We start from the raw sequence: 25778 nt of genomic DNA, 5'->3' as shown, positions 1-25778 counted from the left end.
AACCGTGCCTGTAACCGCAAGCATTTATGAGATAAATGTGTCGTCTCGTGCATCTCAGTGAGCCAGCACATTTGGTGTGGGCCTACACAACTTTGATCCAAATTGCACAGTAGTCTTGTTCATGAACGCTGGCCTCTATTTTATGGGGTCAGCACAATCTCCGTGTGATGGGTTTGTGAGTCATTTTCCTCATGCTGCGCTGCACACTATACCTTAATTACTGCAGCCTCTGATAGAACCAATGTACTGGGAGCTGGATGGAGGTGTGTCACTGCTAGCAGCGTGATTGTAAGTATTGAGCTTTGTTCTGATTGCACGCAAGCTATCCCACCAATTAGGGGTAAATGGCAGGTTATCAATTATAATAAATTGTCTGCAAGCTCTACTATTGCGATCGAGGACTTGGCTAGAGTTTCCAGTCCTATTAAATGGAAACTACTTCTATTGTGTTGTGAAATTTTTGTTCAAAATCTTTATCAACAAAATAACTTGCCCCGGAACTTACTAAAAGCAGATGTAACCCTAAACCCCAACAAGGGGCAACTTAAAAATGATCACTGTGACCGCACTGCAAGGGTTAATAGCTCGTTTTATTCAGCGGAGAGGAGAAATGTTTTACTTTCCTGATCCTCCGCTCCCCTGCGATCCGGTGGTGGACTGTGCCTCAGCACCAGGCTGTGAACCCTGCTTTGGTCTTGATGGCATCAGGATCCTAAACTTGGTGGAGCAAAGAGGTGCAGACGCTTCAGGGAAGATTGGATAAGTAAATCTTCTTTACTCTCTAAATGGATAATTATCGCCCCACTGCAAGGGGTAATTGATTTTTTTTTTTTTTTTAAAACAAATTATTTTCCAGTAAGAAAACACACGCCAACTTGGGGGGGTCACTAGAAACACAGAAAATAGAAGGTACATCAGTACAGAAGAAAAGCTTTGGTATAGCTATTCCAGTAGAGGTACACACAGGTGGATCGTAAAACCCAACCACTCTTTCCTAAGTACGTAAGACAGTTAATAGATTGTCACTCCAGAGTACCCCTCTAATAACTAAGGTTACCAGTCCTTAATAGGCGCGTTGCAGGTACCTCCAAGAGGAAGATAAGAGAAGAAAACGGGGAAAGGAAAAAGTAAAGGAATATAAAGCGCATAGAGGGTAAAGGAAAAGTAAGGGTCCCAACTGGGAAATTGTCCTAGTTGTCAACACCATGGACTAGGTACTGTGTGATAGAAAAAGGGTTGAAGTTTGGATGATGTAGAGAAGCCGATCCAGAATACCATAGGCCAGAAATTTTGGATACATTTCATGGAATCTAGTGCAAAGGGTAATTTTTTAGTTTACTAGATTTGGGCTTTAACTAAATACTATTTAGTTTGTTTAAAGCACTGGGTATTCTATACAACTGCCATTTAAAAAAAAAAATTCTTGTTTTCAACTTTTGTTTCATCCTGTGTTGCATCTTAGTGCTGCTGCTCTCCTGCAGCTGCTTTGCAGCCCCTTTCTGTCTACATACAGTGAAGGAAATAAGTATTTTATCCCATTCTGATTTTGAATGTTTGGCCACTCACAAAGAAATGATCAGTCTAAAAATTGATTGGTAGGCGTATTGCAACACTGAGAGACAGAATAGCAACTCAAAATTCAAAAGAAATGCATGTCTAACAAATTATGCTCTGATTTGCATGTTCATGAGGGAAATAAGTATTTGATCCCCTATCATTCAGCAGGATTTCTGGCTACCAGGTGTCTTTCATACAGGTAACAAGCTGAGATTAGAAGCAGTCTCTTAAAGGGAGTGCTGCTAATCTCATTTTGTTACCTGTATAAAAGACACCTGTCCACAGGAGCAATCAAACAATCAGATTCCAAACTGTCCACCATGGCAAAGACCAAAGAACTGTCCAAGGATGTCAGGGACAAGATTGTAGACCTACACAAGGCTGGACTGGGCTACCAAACTATCCCCAAGCAGCTTGGTGAGAAGGTGACAACAGTTGGTGCAATCATTCGCAAATGGAAGAAACATAAAACAACTGTCAGTCTCCCTAGGTCTGGTGCACCATGCAAGATCTCACCTCGTGGAGTGTCAATGATCATGAGAACAGTGAGGAATCATCCCAGAACTACACGTGAGGATCTTGTCAATGATCTCCAGGCAGCTGGGACCACAGTCACCAAGAAAACAATTGGTAACACACTACGCCGACAAGGATTGAAATCCTGCAGTGCCCTGCAAGGTCCTTCTGCTCAAGAAAGCACATGTACAGGCCCGTCTGAAGTTTGCCACTAAACATCTGAATGATGCAGATGAGGACTGGTTGAAAGTGTTGTGGTCAGATGAGACCAAAATCGAGCTCTTTGGCATCAACTCAACTCGCCGTGTTTGAAGGAGGAGTGCTGCCTATGACCCAAACATTCAAAATCAGCAGGAGATCAAATACTTATTTTCTTCACTGTACATACACTCAAGGGATGGCTGATGGCATTTCTCAGGGCTGGTTTTCTGATGGTTGTAATGGAGGACCGTGCCTGCAATGTGCATTGTAGTCTCCATGTGACAGGGAAAATGCAAAAGAGCAGTTAGGAGACAGGGAGAGAGCGTGTCACCTTATAAACAGAAGTCCCTGACCTAGGCCCCTATGACAGAATTATCATTACTTTTAGTCTTCCTCTTCAGAATTAAAACGTTAAAAATGACAATGTAAAACTGAAGGCAGTCCTTTTCTTTAGTTTTGGATAGAGTGAAGAGGGATTAAACCTCCCCCCCCCCCCCCCCCCATTTATTCAATTTATTGTTATCACTGAAAGTGAAAGAAATTCCAAAATGTTAGGTTGTCCCCAGAACCATATTAAAGGTGGTGGGGTGGGGGGTAGCAGGGTAGACTCCCATCTTTCAACAGGGATACTAGTTGTGGTAATGACCAGGGATTTCCTCTTACTTCCTGTTTGACTATGGGACAGGAAGTGAAGGGAAATCTCCCCAATGAGACACAGATGGCTAAAAACAGGAGTTATAACCCTCCCTTACTCTATCCAAAATTAAAAAAGAAGTTTCCCCTTTTGATGTTACAATTTACATGTACTTTCTGAAGCTTATATGCCTAGAAAATGGTATAAGCCATATTGTTCTCATGCAAAGCAACACAAATGCCCACTGTGTACTTGTGTGTACTACCTCATTCTCTACAGTGAAACCGGATAGGCATTTGGTGAGCATTGTAAAGCTTGAAAACCGCTCATCCAAAGGCCTTTTCCCTAAAGCCCATGTAAATTAGGCCTGATCGGAGTACATGGCACTGCTAATTTGCATCTACCCTTTTAAACCAGCACTTAATGGTGCCATCAAACCATGGCAATACATAGCGCTGAGCAAGTGAACAAGACTTCCATTCTTCAGAGTTTCCCAGAAAAGTTTATCATTTTGTCTTTGCAGAGCACATGTAAACGGATACAGCTCCTGGTGCTGCTCCTCACTAACACATAAATGCTCAGTTAGTGTTGGGAACAGACTGTGTATTACCTGGATTTGGCTCTTTGGGGGATTTAGACACACAAACCATTCACACCTCACTGGGTCGGAGCCAAAGGCTCAATGAGGCTTCTGTCCAACTGAGCATGAATGGAGCCCTGCAGAGGAAAACAGCTGCAGCTCCATCTCTTACTCTGCTTGTGGCTTAGGGTTCAGCAAACTGGTAAAAATTAATTTTTACAAATCTTTATTTTATGTATCTCATCTGCTGTTTGAGTTGCATGCAATGGACATCTCTGCTTTCTGGAGGACTGTCCCATCTTGTCCCATGTGTAACATCATGGGGTGTCCAAGATAGTTGTGAAGGGTTATTTAGCCCTAAAAATGAAGGTCATTTTTCCTGCTTATTAAATATACTCAAAGAAAATGAAAAGTAGAGAGGTTAAAAAATGTCATTATATTGTTTAAACATCTTCGCATTTAGAATTAACGGTATCTTAGCAACGCAAACTAAAACCACTCATTTTATTTATAATATTCACAGCAAACTCTCCCATTCATTCATGTCTCCATGCTTTATTTTGTTGAGAAATCACTTGCAGAAAACACCCCCAAAGCATTTCTAGCCATGACCATCTTGAGTAAGGGCAGATGATTCATGTAGCATTAACTTTCTGGAATCCATCTGCCCTTAGCTCAGGCATGTTGGCAGGAGGGTGTGCTTAGTTGAAAGACCCTCCTGCAGATGACAGAAAAAAAAATGCCCTTGAAGATTCCTGGGATGTATGACATCATTTTGGCCAGGAAGCAACTGAAGAAATGGAAAAAGATTTAGAGCAAGTAAATATAATATACCACCTTATCTGTTTGTTAATGCCAGCAGCATAAGGGTTAAACATAGGTAAAGTGGTTATAAAGCATGAAGGTAAAAAGCCTTCTGTGTGCAGCAGCAGTCACTAATACTTGCCTGAGCCCCATCTCGATCCAGCGATGTGCACTATAGCCTTGGCTCTTCGGGGACTCTCCCTCCTCATTGGCTGGGACCACAGCAGGAGTCATTGGCTCCTGCTACTGTCAGTCACAGCCAGTGAGATAGTCGGAGAGAGGGGGTGGGGTTGAGCCGTGGCTCTGTGTGTGAATAGACATGCAGAGCAGTGGCTCGTGAGCAGGCCTGCTTGGGTGCCCACATCGGCAGCTGCTTGCTTTGGGGGCATTCGGCAGGAGGAGGGGGCCAGGAGAGGCTGCAGTGGACCCAAGAGGAGGATCGGGGCTTCTCTGTGTAAAACCACTGCACAGAGCAGGAAAGTATGACATGTTTCCTTTGTTTTTTTAATGTCTCTTGTATCACCTTTAATATTGATTGAGAGAGTTTAGTTCTGCTTTAGAGAAAACCCTACCTGTAAGAACATGAAGTCTGCTATTGCAGTGACCTAATTCTGCAGATACTTCATTGCCTGGCTGTTACTTCATTACTTAGCATGACAAACCCGGGACAGGTACAGATAAGTACACCTGACTTTCCTAATAGGCATACTTGTTCTAGGTTAGTGACTGTGCAGGTAAGCCAGAAGGTCCGCAATACATTAAAAACAACAGCATTGGCAACCTCCATAACTTTTTTTTTTTTTTTTTTTATTTAACTTTGATGATTGACACAGTATACACTACACAAAGACAAGGCATGAGTGGGAAGTGAGCTCCCCAATGGAGTTTAAATAAAAATGTTGGAACCAGATAATACAAATAATATAGAGCCATAGTAAGGAGAAGGCGTTTGGATGGGCTTGGATTAAATGCTTATGATTCAACTGGCACATGAGTAGACATCTCTCCCTCACCAGCATCAGGGATCAAGTGGGGATGAGACATGGAAGGGAAGAAGTGGGTGAGGTGGCGTGGATCCCATTGGGTGAGGTGGCGTGGATCCCATTGGGTGAGGTGGCGTGGATCCCATTGGGTGAAGTGGAGTGGATCCCATTGGGTGAAGCCCACCATGCATGATGAGCCATCCTGCTCCGGCAGATTAAATCAATGAAAGACTGAAGATGAGCGGAATTAGAGAATTCAGTCCATATCCTCCATGTTGCTACAAAGCTCTGATAGGGGTCCTGTGAACAAGCAGTTGTTTTAGTTTTCATCATCTTGCTTTAAAGCGGAACTAAACCCTCCTATTAAAAGTGGAAATAAGTGAGTGCTAAATTAACGTAATAAAATAGCTGCTATGCACCAAAGGCACCGTATAAGACCTTCAAGTAAATAGTAATAAAGTGAGGGGGTGCAGCGCTAATAAAATTCCCAAGGATAATACATAAATAACTAAAACAATAAATTCATATATAAATAATTAATAAAGTGACATTGTGCAAATATATATGCCACTAAAATAAGTGGTTTATATCGTGAGAGATATGTAACCAGTTGAATAAAACAAGTCCAAAGTGACAATGTGAGTAAGATCCCTGATGGTCTTGAGGCGTCCAATGACTGGAACCGTGGATGAGGTGAGAAAATATAGTAAAGATTGCGCACTCACCAGATACGCAATATTTATGCGCATTTGTATATCAAAACCCTCCTGTATTACTAAACCCTCCTATTCTTTGCAGCCAAGGAAGCTGCCATCTTCGCCTCTGTTTGATCTGCAGTTGCTGGGGTGCTGAACATGAGGTCCGTTATGACACTAGCCATTTAATAGCTTGATGGGTCGGTTGAGAGCAGCAACATCTGCGACAGTCATTCACTACATGCCTTGAATTTATCTGTTTTGGGAAACTGTTAAATCAATGGGTTTAGTTCTGTTTAAATTTTGTGAGCCATTCTCTGATGTGAGAACAATGACTGATCTAAACCTAGGGATCAATGCTCTACTCATACATACCTTCCTAACTTACTGTTTGACAACCACTGCCTAGGCAGGAAGGGAAATTTATTTATTTTATTTATCGAGTTTATATAGCGCCAAAGGGTTTGCTCAGCGCTGTACAATAGAGGGGGGACAATACATGAAACAGAACAGTAACATCAAACAGCACACGAGGGGTTAGAGGGCCCTACTCTTTCGAGCTTACAATCTAGGAAATCAACCCAATGGTACACCAGAAGCCAAACACAAGCTGATGGGTTGAAACTATTCCTTTACCTATCTAAAAAAAACAAACACTTTGTGATACATACAGTGCACTTTATGGTGTATTCTTCTTTGTGGATGATGACATATTGCTGTCTTTGAGAAAGCCGTGTAAGGTTCCATGCACACTAGCAGTTTTTTTAAGCTCCTAGAAGCTAAATAGTGTTCTCATATGTGTCCATGCACAGTACTATAGGCTATTAGCATTTTTTGAGCTTCAGGGTCTAGGAGCAGAAAAAAAGATTTTGTAGAGTTTTGTTTGGAGCATTTTTACAGCAGAAAAAAATGCTAAATGCTGCTAAACACAGCTTTTTTTTTTTTTATTTTCCTCTTCATGCACTGTAAAAACGTGAATAAAATGTTAACGCTCCTAAACGCTTCTGAATGCTACTAAAACGCTACTACCGTTTTTTCTTTATCCGGCGATTTTGAGCTGAAAAAAGCCCCCTAGTATGCATGGAGCCTAAAGCTATATTTGATAAATAACTTGGTGTGATTACTTATACTGCAATATTTTTGTGAGGTTGACTTGGGCACACCATGTTTTTTGGCAGAACAATGGACAGCGGGGAGTGAAAGGAACACCTGGCTCTTTGGCACAAAATCCAGGTTGCTGTCTTTGCCCTAACTCCCTCCTGGCACAGCATGCATTGGACTTGCCAAACAGTAGAGTCTGGAGAGTCACCAATGCAGTTGGTCTATTCTTTCCTGTGCTTTGATTGGCTGCTTTGTCCACTGAGCGATTGGCCCTTTCAGTCCAGCTATGCAGGACTGGCCCCTGATATTGTGATTTGTGCCTTCTCCCATTGTGTGCACCTGCTTGTTCAATCAAGTGTGTAATCGGATATATTGGAATTGTTTCATGTTCCTTTGGCCATAGCTACATTAACTACTCATTGTTTTGAGCCGTGTCTCTGCTTCCAGTTCATGTGCTCTCCCCAAGGCTAGTGACCTAAATAATTTACATTCTTTATTCATAACCGCAAATAAGATCACTATTTGGCGTTAAGTGGATGCTTGTCAATGTGTTTTTCCTAGGGACATAGGAAAGCGCTTGGAAGTCCGAAGAAAAGTGGAGCCGTGCCTTGGAATGGCCAATTACATCAGCGCTCTGGAGCATGTCCAAGCCAGGCTAACCTTATCCTACAACCGCAGGGGAGATCTTGCTATTTACTTGACAAGTCCTTTGGGCACTCGCTCCTGTCTGCTGGCACCTAGGTAACCGCACTGGCAAAAGTTGACAAAGTCTAAAAAGATTTTTTTTTGCAAGGTACTGTCTGTCTAAAACCAAAATTAATCCTTTCAGGATCTAGCTGAAATTACAAAGTGGTTGTAAACGTCTGAAATGAAAAATGGGACAAAGCATATCCTTCTATAGTGTGTGCTTGTCTCAATGCAAAGCACAGAGTGTGATTTCTGTCACCTCTCACATTCCTCTGCTTTCTGCATGAGTCCCTTCTGACAGTCTGTACCTACACCAAACAATCCCAGGAGATGGCCCTGCCCTCCTTACAGCACACAGTAGGTGACTGACAGCCTCAGCTGTGCATGTTTCCTTATGAGACTGTGTAGAGGGGGGATGTCCATTCACTCCACTCAGGTCTCAGATTACACTCCGCTCCCTGCTCTATGCTGTGCATTGTGTGACATCAGATCCCCACTCCTGCCTTCTGAACTTTTAAAAAGCTGTGTAAATTCTGAACTTTGAATGGATGTAGAGAAGAGAGAGCTGCAGATACATTTTTATTTATTACAGGTACTTATAGAGCACCGTCCATTTACATAGTACTCTACATATATATTGTACATTCACCTCAGTCCCTAACCCTCAAGGGGCGTACAATCTAAGGCCCCTAACTTAAATTCATACATACACATACTAGGGACAATTTTAGACAGGATCCAGTTAACATACCAGCATGTCTTTGGAGTGTGGAAGGAAACCGGAGTACCCAGAGGAAACCACGCAGGCACAGGGAGAACATGCAAAGTCCAGGCAGGTGGTGCCGTGGTTGGGATTCGAACCAACGACCTTAATACTGCCAGGCAGAAATTCTAACCATTTAGCCACTGTGCTGCCCAAATACCAGGGGCAGACTGACCATTTGGAAACTCGGGCACTGCCCGAGGGCCCGGGGTCAGTAGGGGGCCCCATGAGATGCCCCTGGTACCTTTTTATAGGCTTTTTTTGAGTGTGGGTAAGGACACAGGGGCCCCACGATCCCCTATTGCCCGGGGGCCCCATGAGTTGTCAGTCCGCCCCTGCCAAATACATACAACTTATGATTTGTTTAATCTCTATGTATTATTCATTTTACTGGGTAAATGTAAATATTTACACCTATACTTACCAGTTCTTATGGAGTAGATTTACTAAAGGCAAATAGACTTTACAAGTGCAGTTGCACTCATTTTACACAGAACTTAGTAAATGTGGTAAAGCTCTACTGGTTTACACCATCCAATCATATGCAAGTACAAATGCTTTTTTTCCCCTTGCACCTGAATGGGTATTCTTTAAAAAAAAAAACTGAGGGAAACTGAGCGTAACAGTCTATTTGCCTTTAGTAAATCCACCCCAATGTGCCCTGCATTGTGGTGATATTCATTTAGAATAGCAACCCAATCAACAACCACGGTAGCCTGTATCTTTGCTGCTGCCCACCACAACGCACCTTCCTTGAGTTGCGGTGCATTGTGTTAAGGTTTAAAAAAAGTTTTTCAAATGAAGACATTGGTATGTAGGTATTAAAGGAGACCACCACCCTGCGGTTTTCAATGATCTGATTTATTGGGGGCATTGTAAGTGTATCCCATTGAGTATCAACTGTCCGTGAAATTGGCATTCCCTTTGATGTACTCTTGGTTTTGTGCATGTAGGATCCATGATTACTCTGCAGATGGCTTCAATGATTGGGCTTTTATGACGACACATTCATGGGATGAGGATCCAGCAGGAGAGTGGGTACTGGAGATTGAAAACACCAGTGGTAACAATAACTATGGTAAGTTCCATCCTGAGCCTGCTGGTTGTATGAAGAGACGAAGCTGGGAGCAGTTTTAGTAAAGAACTTTGTCTTTTAATGTCATTGTATAAAGTTCAAGTCCTGGCTTTATTATCCTTGTCCAATCAGGCCTGGGAAATCCAAGCGGGCTAAAAATGGCTAAAGTGTATGTACGCTCTAACAATACATTCCCCGATTTACTGGTTTTTGGTCTGATACATTTACCATTGAACACATTTTATTATATCAGTTCAACAAAAAAGCTGTTCATCCAGTCAGACATTTTGTGAGCTGATAAATCTCTGTAATCTCTGCCCCTTGACTGTTATCAGTCAACAGTGTTTCCTGCTATCTCAAAGAGAGGGAGGTGTTATGTAGTCCCAACACCTCCCTGTCCTAGAGTGACAACAATGCTCAGTATGGTTGTCACCCTAGTACACGAAGTGTGTTAATGGCAGGATTACTATGCTACAACTGGATACTAACATTTATAGGTAAAGTTGATCCAGGGAATATCCGATTGCCTCTCGGAGGATCAGGAAGGAATTTTTTTTCCCTGCAGGAGCAAATTGGATCATGCATTGCTGGGGGGTTTTTTTGCCTTCCTCTGGATCAACTGTGGGTATAGGATTAGAACTTTTTTTTTTTTTTCTATGGTTGAGCGGATGGACTTTCGTCTTTTTTCAGCCAGACTAACTATGTAACAATTAAAGGGCAAAAATGAAAACTAATGCAGCCACCGCATCTAAGCAATGGTAAGCTGGATTTTGATGCACTTTAAATCATAAACAAGTTAAATGCACACACCTTTATACAATTAGTGCCATTAAAGGCTAAGTTCACCATATTTGATGCTATGCCCCCCCCCCCATACCCCCTCTTTCCCCATGACGGCGGAAAGGGGTTCTTCTTCCCTGCAGCGGCTGTCACATTTAAAATCAGTGGGGCTCTGCCCGCACGGCTGTGTCATTCGTTCACAGAGATCTGTGAATGAACTACAAGTCCCATCTGCCACAGCTGCAGACAGACCTGTAGTTCTCAATGGCCTGCGAGTGTGCAGAATAGCGCGCCTGTAGTTCATTCACTCTTCCTCCAGTTTTCTAATTGAAAGCCCTTACAGCTTAGCAGACTCCTGTAGGAAAAAACAAGAACTGCACATTTTGTTTCCTACAAAAATATGTGCATTTATTATTTTTTGCTTTTAAAGGTGAATGTATCCTTAAAACGCAAAAACAAATGAATATATTGCAGCTCAACAATTCTTAGATGTGGTGGCTGCATTCGTTTTCTTACTTTAGACCTTTTTTCTTTATTTTTACTGTTGATTCTGCCAGTAAGTCTGTTACCTTTCAGCTTCTTTTAACAGACCAAGCTTTCCAGCAAAAGTGGCAGTTAGAGAGTTGAGAGAAAACATTGCCCACTGACAATGGTGCTTACAATGATCAGCTTTTATTGATTTATCTAAAACCTTATTCCAAAAAAAGGCAGTTGCTGTAGCTGCTTAACAGCAAGAGTTCACTATTACAGCCGAGACACCCCGGGTGTGACTTGATATGCGATTTGCCTTACCATGCACGTTTCAAATCGCATGGCAAGTTGCACCCTGTTGTCTGCAATTAAAGCGGTCATATTGGTGCGATTCCGCACTGACTTCTAAAGTAGTGCAATGCACTACTTCAGGTGTGACTTGCATAGACTTCTGTGTCTTGCAAGCCACAGATGCCTTGCAAGTCTCATCGCAAGTCGGAATGACATCTGACTTTGAAACCGTGCGACTTCCAGTGAAGTTGCATGATTTCAAAGTCTGATCGGTGTTACTGGAGACTTCATTTGTGAGTCAAGTCCATGTAAGGCAGGAGTGTCAAACTGGCGGCCCTCCAGCTGTTGGGAAACTACAAGTCCCATCATGCCTCTGCCTTTGGGAGTCATGCTTGTAACTCTCTATCTTGCAATCCCTAATGGGAGTTGTAGTTTGGCAACAGCTGGAAGGCCACCAGTTTGACACCCGTGATCTAAGGTATCTCTGTTGCTCTTCCATCCAGAGTAGACATATCCTAAGTCAGGAAGTGTGATACTGGCCAGGTCACCAGGTGAAAATAAAGGAAAAATATCCTAAACCAGAAAACTAATGCAGCCACCGCATTTTAAAGTGGTATTAAACCCCCCAAAAAATTAATATATTGCAGCTTACCAATTATTAGATGTGGTGTCTGCATTAGTTTTCCTTTTTAGACTTTTTCCCCCTCTGTTTTCACCTGGTGATCTGGCCATTGACACACCTCCTGTCTCAGTGAGACACAACTGTGGATGAAGGAGCACAGGGGGCACAACAGATAGCTGCAGTGTCAGTCTGGAGGGAAGGGAATGTTAGATGGACTAGCAGATTTCAATACACTTAACAAACTGAAGCCAAACACTAGCTCACTTTTTATGATACAGAAAACAGTTTTATTCCTTTTAGGGTAAAGGTTTTTCATAAATAAAAGTCGTTCATTCTAAGCACCCCTGTCAGTGTTCAATGGTTTGTCTTATCCCTGTAAACTTATATGTCTGCAAGGGAGCTTTTTCTCTTTGAAAAACAACAAACTTACTGGATGGATCACTAGCAGGGGCAGACTGACCATTTGGAAACTCGGGCACTGCCCGAGGGCCCAGGGTCAGTAGGGGGCCCCATGAGATGCCCCTGGTACCTTTTTTCATAGGCTTTTTTGAGTTTGGGCAAGGACATAGGAGCCCCATGATCCCCTATTGCCCGGAGGCCCCATGAGTTGTCAGTCCGCCCCTGGTCACTAAATTAAAAAAAAGAAAACCTAAAAATAAAACGAATGTAGCCAGCACATCTAAGAATTGGTAAGCTGCATAATGTTTGTTTTTGTCTTTAATACCACTTTAAAGATTGATAAGCTGCAACATATAAATTTGCGTTCTTTGGTTTATTACCATTGTAGGCCTGATGGTTGCAGTTCTGTTCTTTCTACGCATTATTTTAATCAAATAGATTTAGTTATCAAATCCCTAGAATGCATTGTACCAATATACAAAGGGTAGTGCATGCATTTTTTTTTTTTTTTGGTTAGATATTTTACATGTGAAGGTCAATGTACAAAGTTTTTAAAGTATATTGTCACACCTAGCTGAAGTTGTTGGCAGTTTTTTGTTTTTTTGTTTTTTTTTATTTTAACAGTGTTTAATGAGGAGAGTAAGTAAAGGAGACGATGGTGATAAAATAATGACTTGCGAGATAAAATAACAAAAGCAATCGAGGCTTTCATTAGTTTAATATTCATTTTGTGAGCAAAAAACGATCCCGCATGTGAACTGATCATTTGACCTGAAAACTATTATGATGTAAAGTGTAAGAAGTAGTCTTGCGTCTTTTTGATATGACGCTCACAGCTATTTTTATGGTCTGAGTTGACATTTACCCTTTCCTGACATCACTGCACGTTAGGCACACCGATTTTTGGGGGATATATATGAGCACCTTAAAGTGAACCAATCAGCCATTTAAACTTTTAAAACGTAAAATCCTTCATCTTTAATTTTTTTGCTTTTTCATACGTTGAGATTTTCAAGTACGTTACTGATTTTATATAAGCACACGTACCTTCATACTTGATTGCTGGCCATAGATGACTCAAATTTTGGCCGATTCCTGCTGCACCACTCAGCTCAACAAGAAGTCAATTTAAAAATCATCTGACTTTGGTACAGAACTATTTATATATTACGGGTAATTATATAGCGCCATCGTTTTGCGCAGCGCTTTACATAGATATTTTGTACATTCACATCAGTCCCTAACCTTCAAAGAGCTTACAATCTAAGGTCCCTATCTCACATTCATACATACACATACTAGGGCTAATTACCCTGCCAAGCATGTCTTTGGACTGTGGTAGGAAACTGGATTAATTGGAGGAAACCCACGCAGGCACAGGGAGAACATGCAAACTCCAGGCGGATAGTGTTGTGGTTGGAATTTGAACTGACAACCCTAGTGCTGCTAGGCGGAGGTGCTAGCCACTTAACTACTGTGCTGCCCAGACAGTGCTTGCATCATATCAGATGCAGTCACTGTTTGGTAGCACCACTGTATTCCAGAAGCTGTCCCTACAGCCGTGCTGTGGGTGAAACAGGTTAGAGGCATGGCTCTGGGTGGGAGTGAGTGGTGTGCTGTCATTGCAGTTATTCTTGGCTGGAGTTGAACGCCATCAGTGTATGGCCCGTTATTTGGATGGTGGACTACAATGGAGCAAGTGGATTGCAGAGACTTGACACCTGGCTGGTTGCAGGGAATGGAAGAAGATACAGGCTGGCCTGTGAGCGGTAACGGGTTGGGTTGGTCTGTTAGCTGTGGGTGGCATAGTTGCTCATTACAAAAGCCAGCTGTGGAGATTCCTGTTAGGGTGGTGTTGGGATATCCAATGGGGAGAGAGACAGAGAGAGAGCGCACAATCCAAGCCTTTTACCGGGCACTTTTACACCTTCCTGCCCAGGCCATTTTTCAGGTCTCAGCGCTCTCACACTTTGAATGACAATTGCGCGGTCATACAACATTGTACCCAAAATAAAATGTTATCATTTTCTTCACACAACTAGAGCTGTCTTTTGGTGGTATTTAATCACCACTGGAGTTTTTATTTTTTGCTAAATTAACAAAAAAAATTTTTGAAAAAAAACACATTTTTCTTTGTTTCAAAGGTTTACAAATAAATAATTGTTCATAAATTTAGGCCAAGATGTATTCTGCTACATGTCTTTGGTGAAAATAACCCAAATTAGGATGTATTTTTTTAGTCTGCAGGAAAGTTATAGAGTTCACAAGCTATGGTATATATCTAAATATTGATCAATCCTGAAGAACTGACAGCCAATTTCTTGAGGTCCAAGAATGTCAGAACAGTACAGATATCCCCCAAATGACCCCTTTTTGCAAAGTAGACAGTCCGACGTACTTCATAAGAGGAATGGCGAGTTTTTTGAAGTTGTATTTTTTTTGTCATTTTTCGGTAAATGAAAAAATAAAAAAAAATTATTTACACTATTTTTTTTTTTTTTTTACATCCTGTCACCAGTGCAGTACAGCGTCATCATATAACTGGCATGGCGGTGATCAGGGACACTGACTGATAACAGTATGAAAAAAAAGTATATATATTTTATTTTTTATTCTTAATTTTTTATTTCATTTTTTTAAGATTTTTTTTTTTTATATTTCACTATGACCAAAGTAGTACAATGTTACCATAGTAACATTGTACTACTTTGGGGAAGTGATCAGTATTTTTTTTTTTTTTACACAATTTGCTTATAGCAAAGAAATACTTTGCTATAAGCAAGCATTTACCTGAATGACATCGATTCATTCAGGGTTTTTTTTTTGTGCTTAGCTGTGATTTGGCCACAGCTAATCACATGACATGTGCATGTGACCTGCTGTGACCATTCACAGCTAGGCACTAGTAAACAATGAATGGCATGAATGAAGCCATCCATTGTATGCAACTGTCATGTGACCTGCTGTGATTGGTCACAGCAGGTCACATGGTACCAGCAACGGGGTCCAGTACTCAGATCTGTCTTCGGCCATGTTCGAGGTACACGGCCGGTGACAGATCGCGCCACTGCGCGGCTCTGCAAGCGCTCAAACTGCGCATGCCCGGGAGTACGCCATATGGCGTCCACCCGGTAATCTAAAGCATTTTTCCGGCCGCCAAACGGCTATTGGCCGGGGGGCTAATGGTTAACTAATCTGAGAGACATTTCTTCCCAGATTACCAGTGTCCTGATCCTGCTGCTTCCAGCTACCAACGTCTACTTTTTGTTAATACATTATTAGTTGATTTTGCAAGTTATGACCGTAACTATGAACATCAGGTTGACATCCTTGACCACCAACCGAAATGCAAATTATCTTGGATAAATTAACTTTTTACATTTATAGGCATATATATTTAGTTTAGGCCATTTACAAAAACTTAAATTGGACTGATCCTTGAGGGGTATATGTGAACCAGGTCAAAACCAGCTACTCACTTCCCCCCCCCCCCCCAAAAGCGAGTGCCAATTCTTAAACAGGAGCGTGGGAGGAGACCTTAAAGCGGAATTCCTCTTTTGGGTGAAACTCCGCTTTAAGTCTTTGTCTCTTTAATCGTATTGAATACAGTGGTGAGCTCATATTCAGCCTGTCCTGAAAAATCCAAAATGACTTTATTTTTGCAAAATATATGAAATTTGACACAGGCACAGGAAAAAGTGAGAATGCCCTTGTGTGTTGATGGTTTTTTTTGTTTTGTTTTTAGTTTTTTTTGGTGTTAGTTACAATGTCTTGAATCCATCAGAACTGGTTGCAGGGTAAGCCTATGGCTTGTAATGGGGAGCTTTTGTTCAGTGTAAAGCTATTCATTTCCATTGTTCTGTTTTAGCGTGGTGTAGCTTTTCCAACACACATGGAACATATTTCCTGCAATGTTTTGCAAAATCCTGAATATTAGTCTTTCAATTCTTTGTTGATCCTAGGGAAATGGCACGTGCTTAATAATTGCTTAGCCAAAAGATAAGCCTGTGCAGGTTTTGCAATTGGATACAACGCATCTTGTAGTGTAAATGTTTATTAAAGCGCTTGTCCTTGTACTGAATATCAGGGGTTTTTAATGGTTTTAAATGTGTTTACATGTAAATGTAAGGGCTCGTGCACACTGAGCCTAAATGCTGTTTCTACAGGAGTTGTTATCCCATTTGTCCATGCACTTTAGGATATTTAGAGGCATATTTTAAGCTCCATGCTTTAGAGGCAGAAAAAAAAATTTGACCTTGTCGTGTTTCGCAGGATCACCCCACTTCTTCAGGAGGAATAGGAGAGGACCTTGAAATACTATGAGCAGTAAAAGCATAAGAAATCAAGTCTTAAAGCGGAGCTCCACCCAAAAGGGGAGGTTCCACTATAAGGCCCCATCTCCCACTCCCTGTTAAGGATTGGCACCTTTGGTGAGTGGAGGGGGCGTGCGGGTACACGATTTTGACAGGTACCCGCTCCCGCTTCCACTTGCCTAGGTGATTAGAAGTGGACGTTCTCCACCCCCAACCCGCAGTTGTATGGGATATGTGACTGGTCCCAGAGGACTGCGGGACCATTCACAATGCAGAGCACTGCTCACACATGCACAGTGGGCACCTGACTGTGAAGCTGCAAGCAATCACAGCCGGGTGTCCAGACTTAAGATGTCGGGGGCACAGGTCGGCCAGTGAACCTGGCTGCGGTGAGGACACTGTTGGATCCTAGGACAGGTGAGTGGCTGTTTTTTTTAAAAGTCAGCAGCTTCAGCTTTCGTAGCTGCTGACTTATAAAGTGGAGTTTCTGTCTCTGGTAAAAAAAATAAAATATACAAGGAGTATGCAAATATTACTATGTTATAAGACATCATAGCTTACCATCTATGTGCACAAAGGGTCCAACACGCGGGGAGCAGAAACTGAACCCCCAAAATTAGATTGAGGAAGGAGTAGAGGAGTGCCTTGCCATTCTAGGCTATATGGCTGTGTGTTTCTATAGGTGTACACAGTGTAGGAGACACAACTCTAGACCCTGCGTGCAGGGCCATATATAAGGGTACTACCCGTTCTGTATGGGGCCCATGCCAGCAGTGGGGCTCAGGCAGCTGGGTGAATTGGACATGGCCAGGGAGGATTGATCGGCATGGCGGTGGGGGGGCAATTACAGGAACCGATCCTGTGTATGGCTCCCTGCAGCAGCTGAAAGCTGGCTTCTTCTCCTCTCCCCCTCTCCACTGGCTTTCAGCTGTTGCAGAGAGAGACATACAGGGGATCATTGTTGGTTATGTGTTAGAGAAGACACTGGTAGCTTGTGATGAGGCAGAACACTGTTTTACTTGTGTGGCTTAAGTTGCAAACATACAGAACACATTTCAGCAGACATCTTGGTTTTGAAGAGAGAGAAAAAGAGGAATAGGAAGAGAGAGAACCAACAAGTTTTACACACATGCACAACTGGTAACCTTAGTGTACAGTGCCATCTACTGGTCAAGTGATATTGACACACAATATTATATAGTACATGCTTTTGTATTCCCAACAATCATTTCCAGACATTTACCAGCCCCTTCCTTTCCTGAATGAACACAATGTGTGATTGGTACCGATCAGTCAATGTGTTCATTCATAACTGAAGCATATTAAACTGTGTTTTTTTTTGTTTGTTTTTTTGGTGGTGTTGGGGGGCCCTGTTTGGTTGGCTGTATGGGGCCCTGTGGTTTGGGGGGGCCCTGTCAGGTTGACAGTAAACGGCCCCGTGGTTTCTAACAGCAGCCCTGCCTGCATGCAAAGGTGGATCCATAAAACTCTGTAGGAGCTAAGAAGCTACCCTGAAGAAGAAAACTTGGGGCAGCAATCATGGCACCAACTTAAACTGGAACGTAGGCAAGAATTACATGATGAAGACGCTACATACTCAGTAAGTGATTCAATCAGCTGCTGAAAGTGGGATTTAATATCACTTTCAGCTCAGGGCTCTAGCAGGGGAACTGGGGAGCAATTGAAAAGGTAAGTATCAGCAAGAAGATATGTGCGATCAAGAGATCCTGTCATTTTTCTGTAAATGCACAGAAGTGATACTAGGTTTTAGGAGGGTTTGTGATCTACTGGCAGAGTTTCTTGTCTACAGTGTTGGGTAAAAAACTTCCATAAACTGTGTACATATGAGAATTCTGTGTGGGATGGGTATAGGCCTAATTTCTGGGTGAGTGGCAATTGTCAATGTATCGTTGCAGCACTTACTGCTCCGTTCCAGCTCTGCCGGTCTGTCTTGCTCTATTGTTTTCGGTTCGCGCATTCATGGTGCATGGGCAAGATAAGAAAAACGGGGGTTGTTTATTTACTACATTTTGTCAGCCGTGTGAAGGATTGAAACCACTCGATTTAGCTTGTTATATTAAGCAGCCCAGCACGTGGAACCAAGTGTGGAGAGGAGCGATGAGCATGAGGAGCGCAAGCGACGAGTTATCGCTCACACACAGATGGGTCACACAGCACAGGGCTCCAATTAGCTGCTTAGTATTCACATGCAGAGTCCTGTCTGCTCACAAGACACCTCCCTACACCTGAATAAGAGGATTGTTAGTGACAGGATCTGTGGTTCTGCTTCTGTACACAGCAAACAGCCTTCCTCCTGCCTTGTATTTAGCACAGACATGCCTGTGTGCTATGCACCGTCACACTGACAAACTCCAAAGAGCAACCCAGACTGCTGCCTGCTCTCTGCGAAGCTTTGCTGGAGTCTGTAGCTGCCAATCAAGGGGACTCGATTATCATAATTTAAAGATTAAACATTTGCTTCTTTCTGAATACTAAGGGCTCATGTACACTTTAACATTTAGCAAGTTCATGGACAAGCTGAGAGCCTGCTTTATGAAAGTTATAAGGGAAGAAATGTTGGCTGTAACAGCTATACAAATTATTTGTGTATTTACCATATCTAATGGCCTGTCAATTTTAGCTATTGGCAAAATGATGGGTGGTGGAAAAGGGAAAACTGACCTCTCTCTATCACCTACCAATAAATTCTAAATTCAGTTTCTCCCCTCTTCTTTATATAGAATTCTGCTATGCTTGTAGGGAGCGAGGAACACCAACCAACCAACCCACCCAAGCTTGTGGGTGATAGTCTGCTTATGAAGGGGTTAATGACCGTAACATTAAGAAATGTACAAAAAAAAAATTGTTCCAGTCAAATACCATTTCTTTATTCTTGATGCTGAAGGGCGAATAGATGTGTCCTTATCACTCGCCCCTAAATTCAGACAATACCATTGTCATAGAATTCTAGTATGCTTATAGGGAGCAAGAAACACCAACCAACCGACCCACCTTGTGTGTGATAGTCTGCTTATGAAGGGACTAACGACAGTAATATTAAGAAATGAAAAACAATTTGGTCCAGTCCAATACCATTGCTTTATTCATGATGCCGAAGAGTGAATAGACGCCTCCTTATCACTTGCCCCTAAATTCAGGCAATACCATTGTCATAGAATTCTAGTATGCTTATAGGGAGCAAGGAACACCATCCAACCGACCCACCTTGTGTGTGATAGTCTGCTTATAAAAGGATTAATGACAGTAATATTAAGAAATGAAAAACCATTTGGTCCAGTCAAATACCATTGCTTTAATTCCATTGCCGAAGGGTGAATAGACTTCTCTTTATCACTCGCCCCTAAATTCAGGCAATACCGTTGTCAGAGAATTCTAGTATGCTTGTTTGGAGGGAGTAACACAAATCAACTTCTTATAGGAAATAGGATGGTTGATGTTACTTTGCTGATACTGTGCTCACATTTGTGCATCTGTCTGCTGTGTTCCATGCCTCTTCACTTGCCAGTTATTCTTCGTACATCGGCCATCTGGTAATAGCAAGCCATGTTTTTATTAGGAGCAACAGACCATACACATACCATATTAAAGCATTGGTTAGCCTTGGTGATGCATTTATTGCTTTGTCCATTGTTCTGCTAGTAAGGTGATGCAAATTCAAAACTTAACACATTTGCTTTCATTCTGTATAATTTGCATTTGGGCATGCAGATAGCAATATTTAGTTAGGTCTTCTGCCTCAAAGTGGGTTGTCACACTGTGCCAGTAACTCATTTCCTGTTTTAGGGTGACAGCACTTAGACAGGAGGTGTATTCAGCTTATAGAACACTCCCCACCTCTGGTTTGGAGAAGGAAAGTTTTTCTGTAGTCTAGAGGTAACCTAGCCAAGGCTGATAACACTGAAGAGTGCATAGAACAGAGCTGGATTGACCACTATTTTTTGCACTTATTGAGCAGATATCTCAAAATGTTCAATGGTATATTTACCAACCAAATGGGAGCAAAACGTTAATTGTAAGGGGTGTATCTTCATTTTAAGATGTTATGTATTGATTAACACAGCACTCTTGCTATGCAATACCTTGTTTACTAGGCTGCAATTGATGCAAAGGAGGACAGGCAAGTTTTTTTTTTTTTTTTGTCAACCATGCTATTTTAATACATACAGAACAATGAGAGCCAAACCCGGCAAGATGGATCACTCAAGCTGCTTTTGGAGACAATTGTAAATTATTTGTCTTATTTTACTGCTGAATAAGAATTTTCTTCCCTTTTTGTTTTTTCATTAATAGGAACACTAACCCAGTTTGTCCTGGTGTTGTACGGCACTGCGTCTGATCCTCCAAACCTGCCCAACCAAGTTGATGGTGTTGGATGCAGAACTGTGGCTTCTAGCCAGTCCTGTGTTGGTGAGTATTGAGAAGATTTCTAGGCCTCATTTATTATAAAGATCATTTACATTTTAGGACTTTTAGAAATCTGTGGATACACCACCACTCCCATGTGGCTAAGGTCAATGCCAGTGTTATCCTTTTCCCACCTATCCTTTTCCCTGGCATTCTCCCAGGGCTCCCGGCCATTGTGGCCACTCCTGGCATTGCTGCGAAATGCTGAGATATTGGCAGCAATGTTACAGCTATAAAATGTACATAGATAATTATCACTTTGATATCAGTGAACTTTGACCTTCCATGTGTGTATTATTATTATACAGGATTTATATAGTGCCAACAGTTTGTTCAGCACTTTACAATATAACAGGAGACAATACAGCAAAAATACAGTTCAATACAAGAGGGTCAGGAGGGCCCTGCTCCTTGGAGCTTACAATCTAAAAGATGTATTGTGTATATAATTTTCTATAGCATGTGTACGTTTCTTCATCTTAGAACCTCATATTGCTCAGTAAGCTGGATTACTTTCCTGGAAATGTTGAGTTGAGAGCCATTTCCCACCCCCAGTTGATGTCTTAATCATGTTGGATACTACGCTTATTATAACTTGTATACAGTAACAAAGATACAATGTAGGAAATGCTAATATAGAGCCTGAGAGTGTGATCAAACACTCTGAATGACGTTATTAAATACCAAATCATAGATGTGAACATGATTCTGTTTTATTTGTATCTCTTGTCAGTGGACGTCATTGGATTCCTTAAGTCTGTTCCCATTTTTGTACTGCATTGCCTTATCGGCTTATGTGGTACTCAATTTACTGTGATACATTTCAGTACTATATTTAGTTGTGCATGTATATGTATAAATGCCTATGATATAAATTTTATAGAACTGGTACGAAGGCTGTTAATACAATGGTTGGCGTTACTTCGTGATGCTGTGCTCACATTTTTGCATCTGTCTGCTGTGTTCCATGCACATTCACTTGCCAGTTGTACCGTGTATATAGGCCACTTGATAATATCAAGTCATGTTACCGACTCAAGCATTGCATGCAATAGTCAGTTTATGAAGGGATTAACGACCGTGATAAGAAGCAATGCAAAATACTTAGTGCAGCCAATAACCATTGTTCTCTTCTCTTTGACAAAAGGAAAACAGACCTCTGTCCATGCATGTACCACATTATAGCATTGGTTGGTCTTGGTGGTACATTTACTGCTAGTGACTTTATAAATTTATAGTTTGTATTTAAGCGTACAGATAGCATTAGATAATTTTTGCTGCTTTCAAAAAAAAAAAAAAACATGCCCAGTGCAAGATATACATACCTCAAGATATATCTCAGAGGGAAGGTTAGTTTTGAATATGCCAAATGGAGGATATTGAACCAGAAACGAACTCTCCTGCGCTCTGAAACCCAAGAAGGGGTGGATAGATGGAAGCAGAACTTGAAAAATTCGACCACCAGTGCATATGGGGTTGTGCAGCTCCAAACAAGGCTGGGGAAGCCCGACCAGTACTGCGAAGCGAAACAAAACAGCGCACCAACCTTGCGCACTACCTCAGTAAACCAAAATTTATTGAATACAGAATGATACTCAAACAGCGAAGTAAATCAAGCATGTAAGTCCTCAAGGGAACTTTAGAATAGTAGAGCCTGCGCAAGTCCCATCATAGGGGTAGACACTCGGGGTACAGCTGACTCGTTTTCGAAGGGCATCCCTTCTTCATCAGAGCTAACTGAACATTGAGTACTCCCTCCCATATATACTCTAAAACTAAAGCTGGACCCTCCCTTCTGGGTTGGGCCATCTCAGGCTGGGAGGAGGGGCCACGGGGTCAACAAAATATCTCAACCGTAAATACTGGTTTTACGATTACCATGGTGATAGTAAAATACATTTACAAGCTTGATACAATTACAAATACATGAAAAAATACATGAGCAATCCATATAAAAGAGTTAAAAAATCTTACTAATGATGTTGTTATACGATGTTATGGGAGAGAGTACTCAGTGTTCAGTTAGCTCTGATGAAGAAGGGATGCCCTTCGAAACGCGTCAGTTGTACCCTGATTGTCTACCCCTATGAAGGGACTCGCGCAGGTCTGCTATTCTAAAGTTCCTGTGAGGACTTACATGCTTGATTTACTTCGCTGTTTGTGAGTATCATTCTGTATTCAATAAATTTTGGTTTACTGAGGTAGTGCGCAAGGTTGGTGCGCTGTTTTGTTTCGCTTCGCAGTAAAAAATGGAGGATATTGCCAGAGGTACTTGGTCTCCATTCTGGAAGTGCAAAATATAATATTCTAGAAAGGTGTTACTCATCATCCTGCTGTCCTAAATGAAATTAATAGTTGAAATGAAGATTTCAAATTAAATGTAAATCTCCTATACATAACAAAGGCAGAGAAGCACAGGAAAACATATTTTGCATTTTGGCAGTCTTTTGTAATGTAATTGGATCATAGTTAATAAATTACAGTTTACAAAGAGTCTATGGTAAGAAAGTGTTTGAAATAAAAGCCATGTTGGCACTTTATTAACATAGAAAAGCCTTAAATTCATTCCTCACTTTGTGTTGGGGACAAGGACGTTTTAGGCTTTTAATCTTGGCCCCTGTTGTTCATCATATAATAGCCAATTTCTCATCACAACAGGAGCATTTTGCCGGCAAGCCGTACACAAATCTTAGTTAAAAATAAAACCCGTTAGAAAGTTATGCGAGGAAATAAAGCTGCCTCTTATCCATTGCCGGAGTGTCAGAGTTAACGGCCACAATGGCGGGGAGGTGGGAATTTGTGTGTCTGACATTTGGTGATTAAGGCCTCTTGCAGGGCTGTGTATACCTAACCAAGAGTGTGTAATCTACTGTGAAATGTCACCAGTTTGTCCTGAATCAAACCTCCTGTGTGTGTTCTGGAACATTTCATAGACTTAACTCGAGAATAGGTTAAAAGAGTAATTTCTATCACTCGTCCGCATGAAAGCATATTACAGCTATTTCTCCGGAGACAATCCATAATAGATTGCTTCCACGTGAAGAGCTTTCATATCACCAGTGAGGACCCTTCCTCCTCGTGCTAATGAGAAGCTCCAATCTAATTAAGAAATAAATGAGGGCTTATATATCCCCTAATTAAACTGTTTGCTGTGGAACAGGTCAGGTACGGTGGCTGTACAGCACATGTTGGAGTGCACTTCATTGCTGTGTTTTGGCAGGTATTTTTGTGTTTTTGTCAGTATAAGGGTCCCTGTGAGCTTTCAGTTTCTGCTGCATCCAAAGAATCCTTCAGAAGTTTGCTCATAGCGTTTCATGCAAGGTCTGCTGGACAGAATTAGACTTGCACTCTCTAGCGGACTGTACTAAATCCTTCACTAACTGCAGCTGTGGATATATACAGAATCTTTTAAGCACTCCTAGCAGATGGCCTGCATACAAAATAGATTCACATCTTTAATGAGCAAATCTTCTAAATATCACTTCATTGCACTTTCACTCTGTGCTTGCCTGTGTGTTCCCCCATCCTCCTGCTTTTCTAATACACACCTATTCTCGGTTCCTATTTATACGAAATGTGATTTCTCTGCAGCGAGTAAAGAACTCCACATCAGTAGGTGCAAGAAAGGTATTCTTTTCTTGTCCACGGGAAGCCTTTCTCATTTGGGTTATACTGCTGCCTACTGAAGGACTGGACGTTAGCAAGAAAAAAAAAAAAGTAGGTCAGCCCAGGATAACCTCTTCTACTACCAGTAAGCCTCAGTGTCCTAAACTGTCAAGATTCTTCTTCACATTGCTGCTAGAGCTTGTCTCGTCCATTGCAGCTATGCAGTATGCCTGTCCTCCGCTTGTCTTTTGGAGTGCTGCATGTGTACCCCACTGGACTGGACATTGAAGGGATAACCTAAAGGCATTGAGATCCATGTAGAGTGTTTTCCAGGCTGTTTTGGTAAACTGTTAACGGCAGAGCACTTTCGAGGTCCAGAGCAATGGACATCGTCTCAGTGCTTGCCCTGTCTCTGAAACTCACTTTGTGAGTAAACCAGTCACGTTTTTTTACTACAGTGATGCAGGACTTCCAGACCACCTAGCTATTTTCTAATTTTGAGTGTAGAGGCCACAAGTGTGCTCCAGAAGATTCTATATCTGATCTACCCACAGCCTTGGTGTCTGCTTGGCCCTCAGTCAACTGTCTTGACTGTGAGTTGCCTCAGTCTTACAATGAGTCACCCTAGTCTTTGCCTGATGAGCTTGCCCCAGAGGAGTCACCATCCACAGCTATTACTCCCTGGTTTGTCTCTTATCGGTGCCATTTTCATGACTCTGGACACAGCACTTGTAGAAGCAACATGCTGAGCCTCCAGTTTCAGTCTTGGGGCATTTAGCACCCCTAGATCCAAAATGATTTTCCCAGTGCAACCACCATGCAAACTTTCTCTACAGAGACTGGAAAACTCTGACAAGCTGTTTGCTCCCCTCAAGCACTTAATAGCCTTATATCTGGTATGTACAATGTGCAGCATGTAAAGACTGTGTAATTTGTCTAAGTTCCTGCCCTCAAGAAGCTTACAATCTAAGGTCCCTATCTGGCATACATACATATACTAGAGCATACATACATATACTAGAGTGACTTTATAGAGTGGGGGCAACCGGAGTACCCAGAGAAAACTCAGACAAGTATAGGGAGAATATGCAAACTCCATGTAAGTAGTGTCTTGTTTGGAAATATAATGAAGGACCCCAGTGGTTTAAGACAGAAGTGCTAACCACTAAGCCACAATGCTGCCCTATGTACTTGTATTCCAAATGGGTAAACGAATAGGATTGCCTAATTCCTAACCAAAAGGAGGTAGAGAAGGACTGGTACACTCTAGCTACA

At 41.9% G+C, this 25778-nt stretch overlaps 1 protein-coding gene across 1 annotated transcript in view; it reads left to right on the top strand.

The window, feature by feature from the left end:
* The window catches only part of FURIN (furin, paired basic amino acid cleaving enzyme), a 337561-nt gene that overhangs the window by 297096 nt on the left and 14687 nt on the right, over positions 1-25778 (top strand). Inside the window, exons 13-15 of the mRNA XM_089689379.1 lie at positions 7633-7812; positions 9475-9599; positions 20784-20900. Of these exons, the coding sequence (XP_089545505.1) occupies positions 7633-7812; positions 9475-9599; positions 20784-20900 (422 nt within the window). The remainder of the gene's footprint in view (positions 1-7632; positions 7813-9474; positions 9600-20783; positions 20901-25778) is intronic.

Source organism: Staurois parvus, unplaced genomic scaffold, assembly GCF_062004578.1.
Source record: "Staurois parvus isolate SC_StPar_1 unplaced genomic scaffold, SC_StPar_1.0 ptg000472l, whole genome shotgun sequence".
In the NCBI taxonomy this organism is placed as follows: domain Eukaryota; kingdom Metazoa; phylum Chordata; class Amphibia; order Anura; family Ranidae; genus Staurois; species Staurois parvus.
Note: the sequence above shows the minus strand (reverse complement) of the source record. Positions and strands in the feature narration are given on the sequence as shown.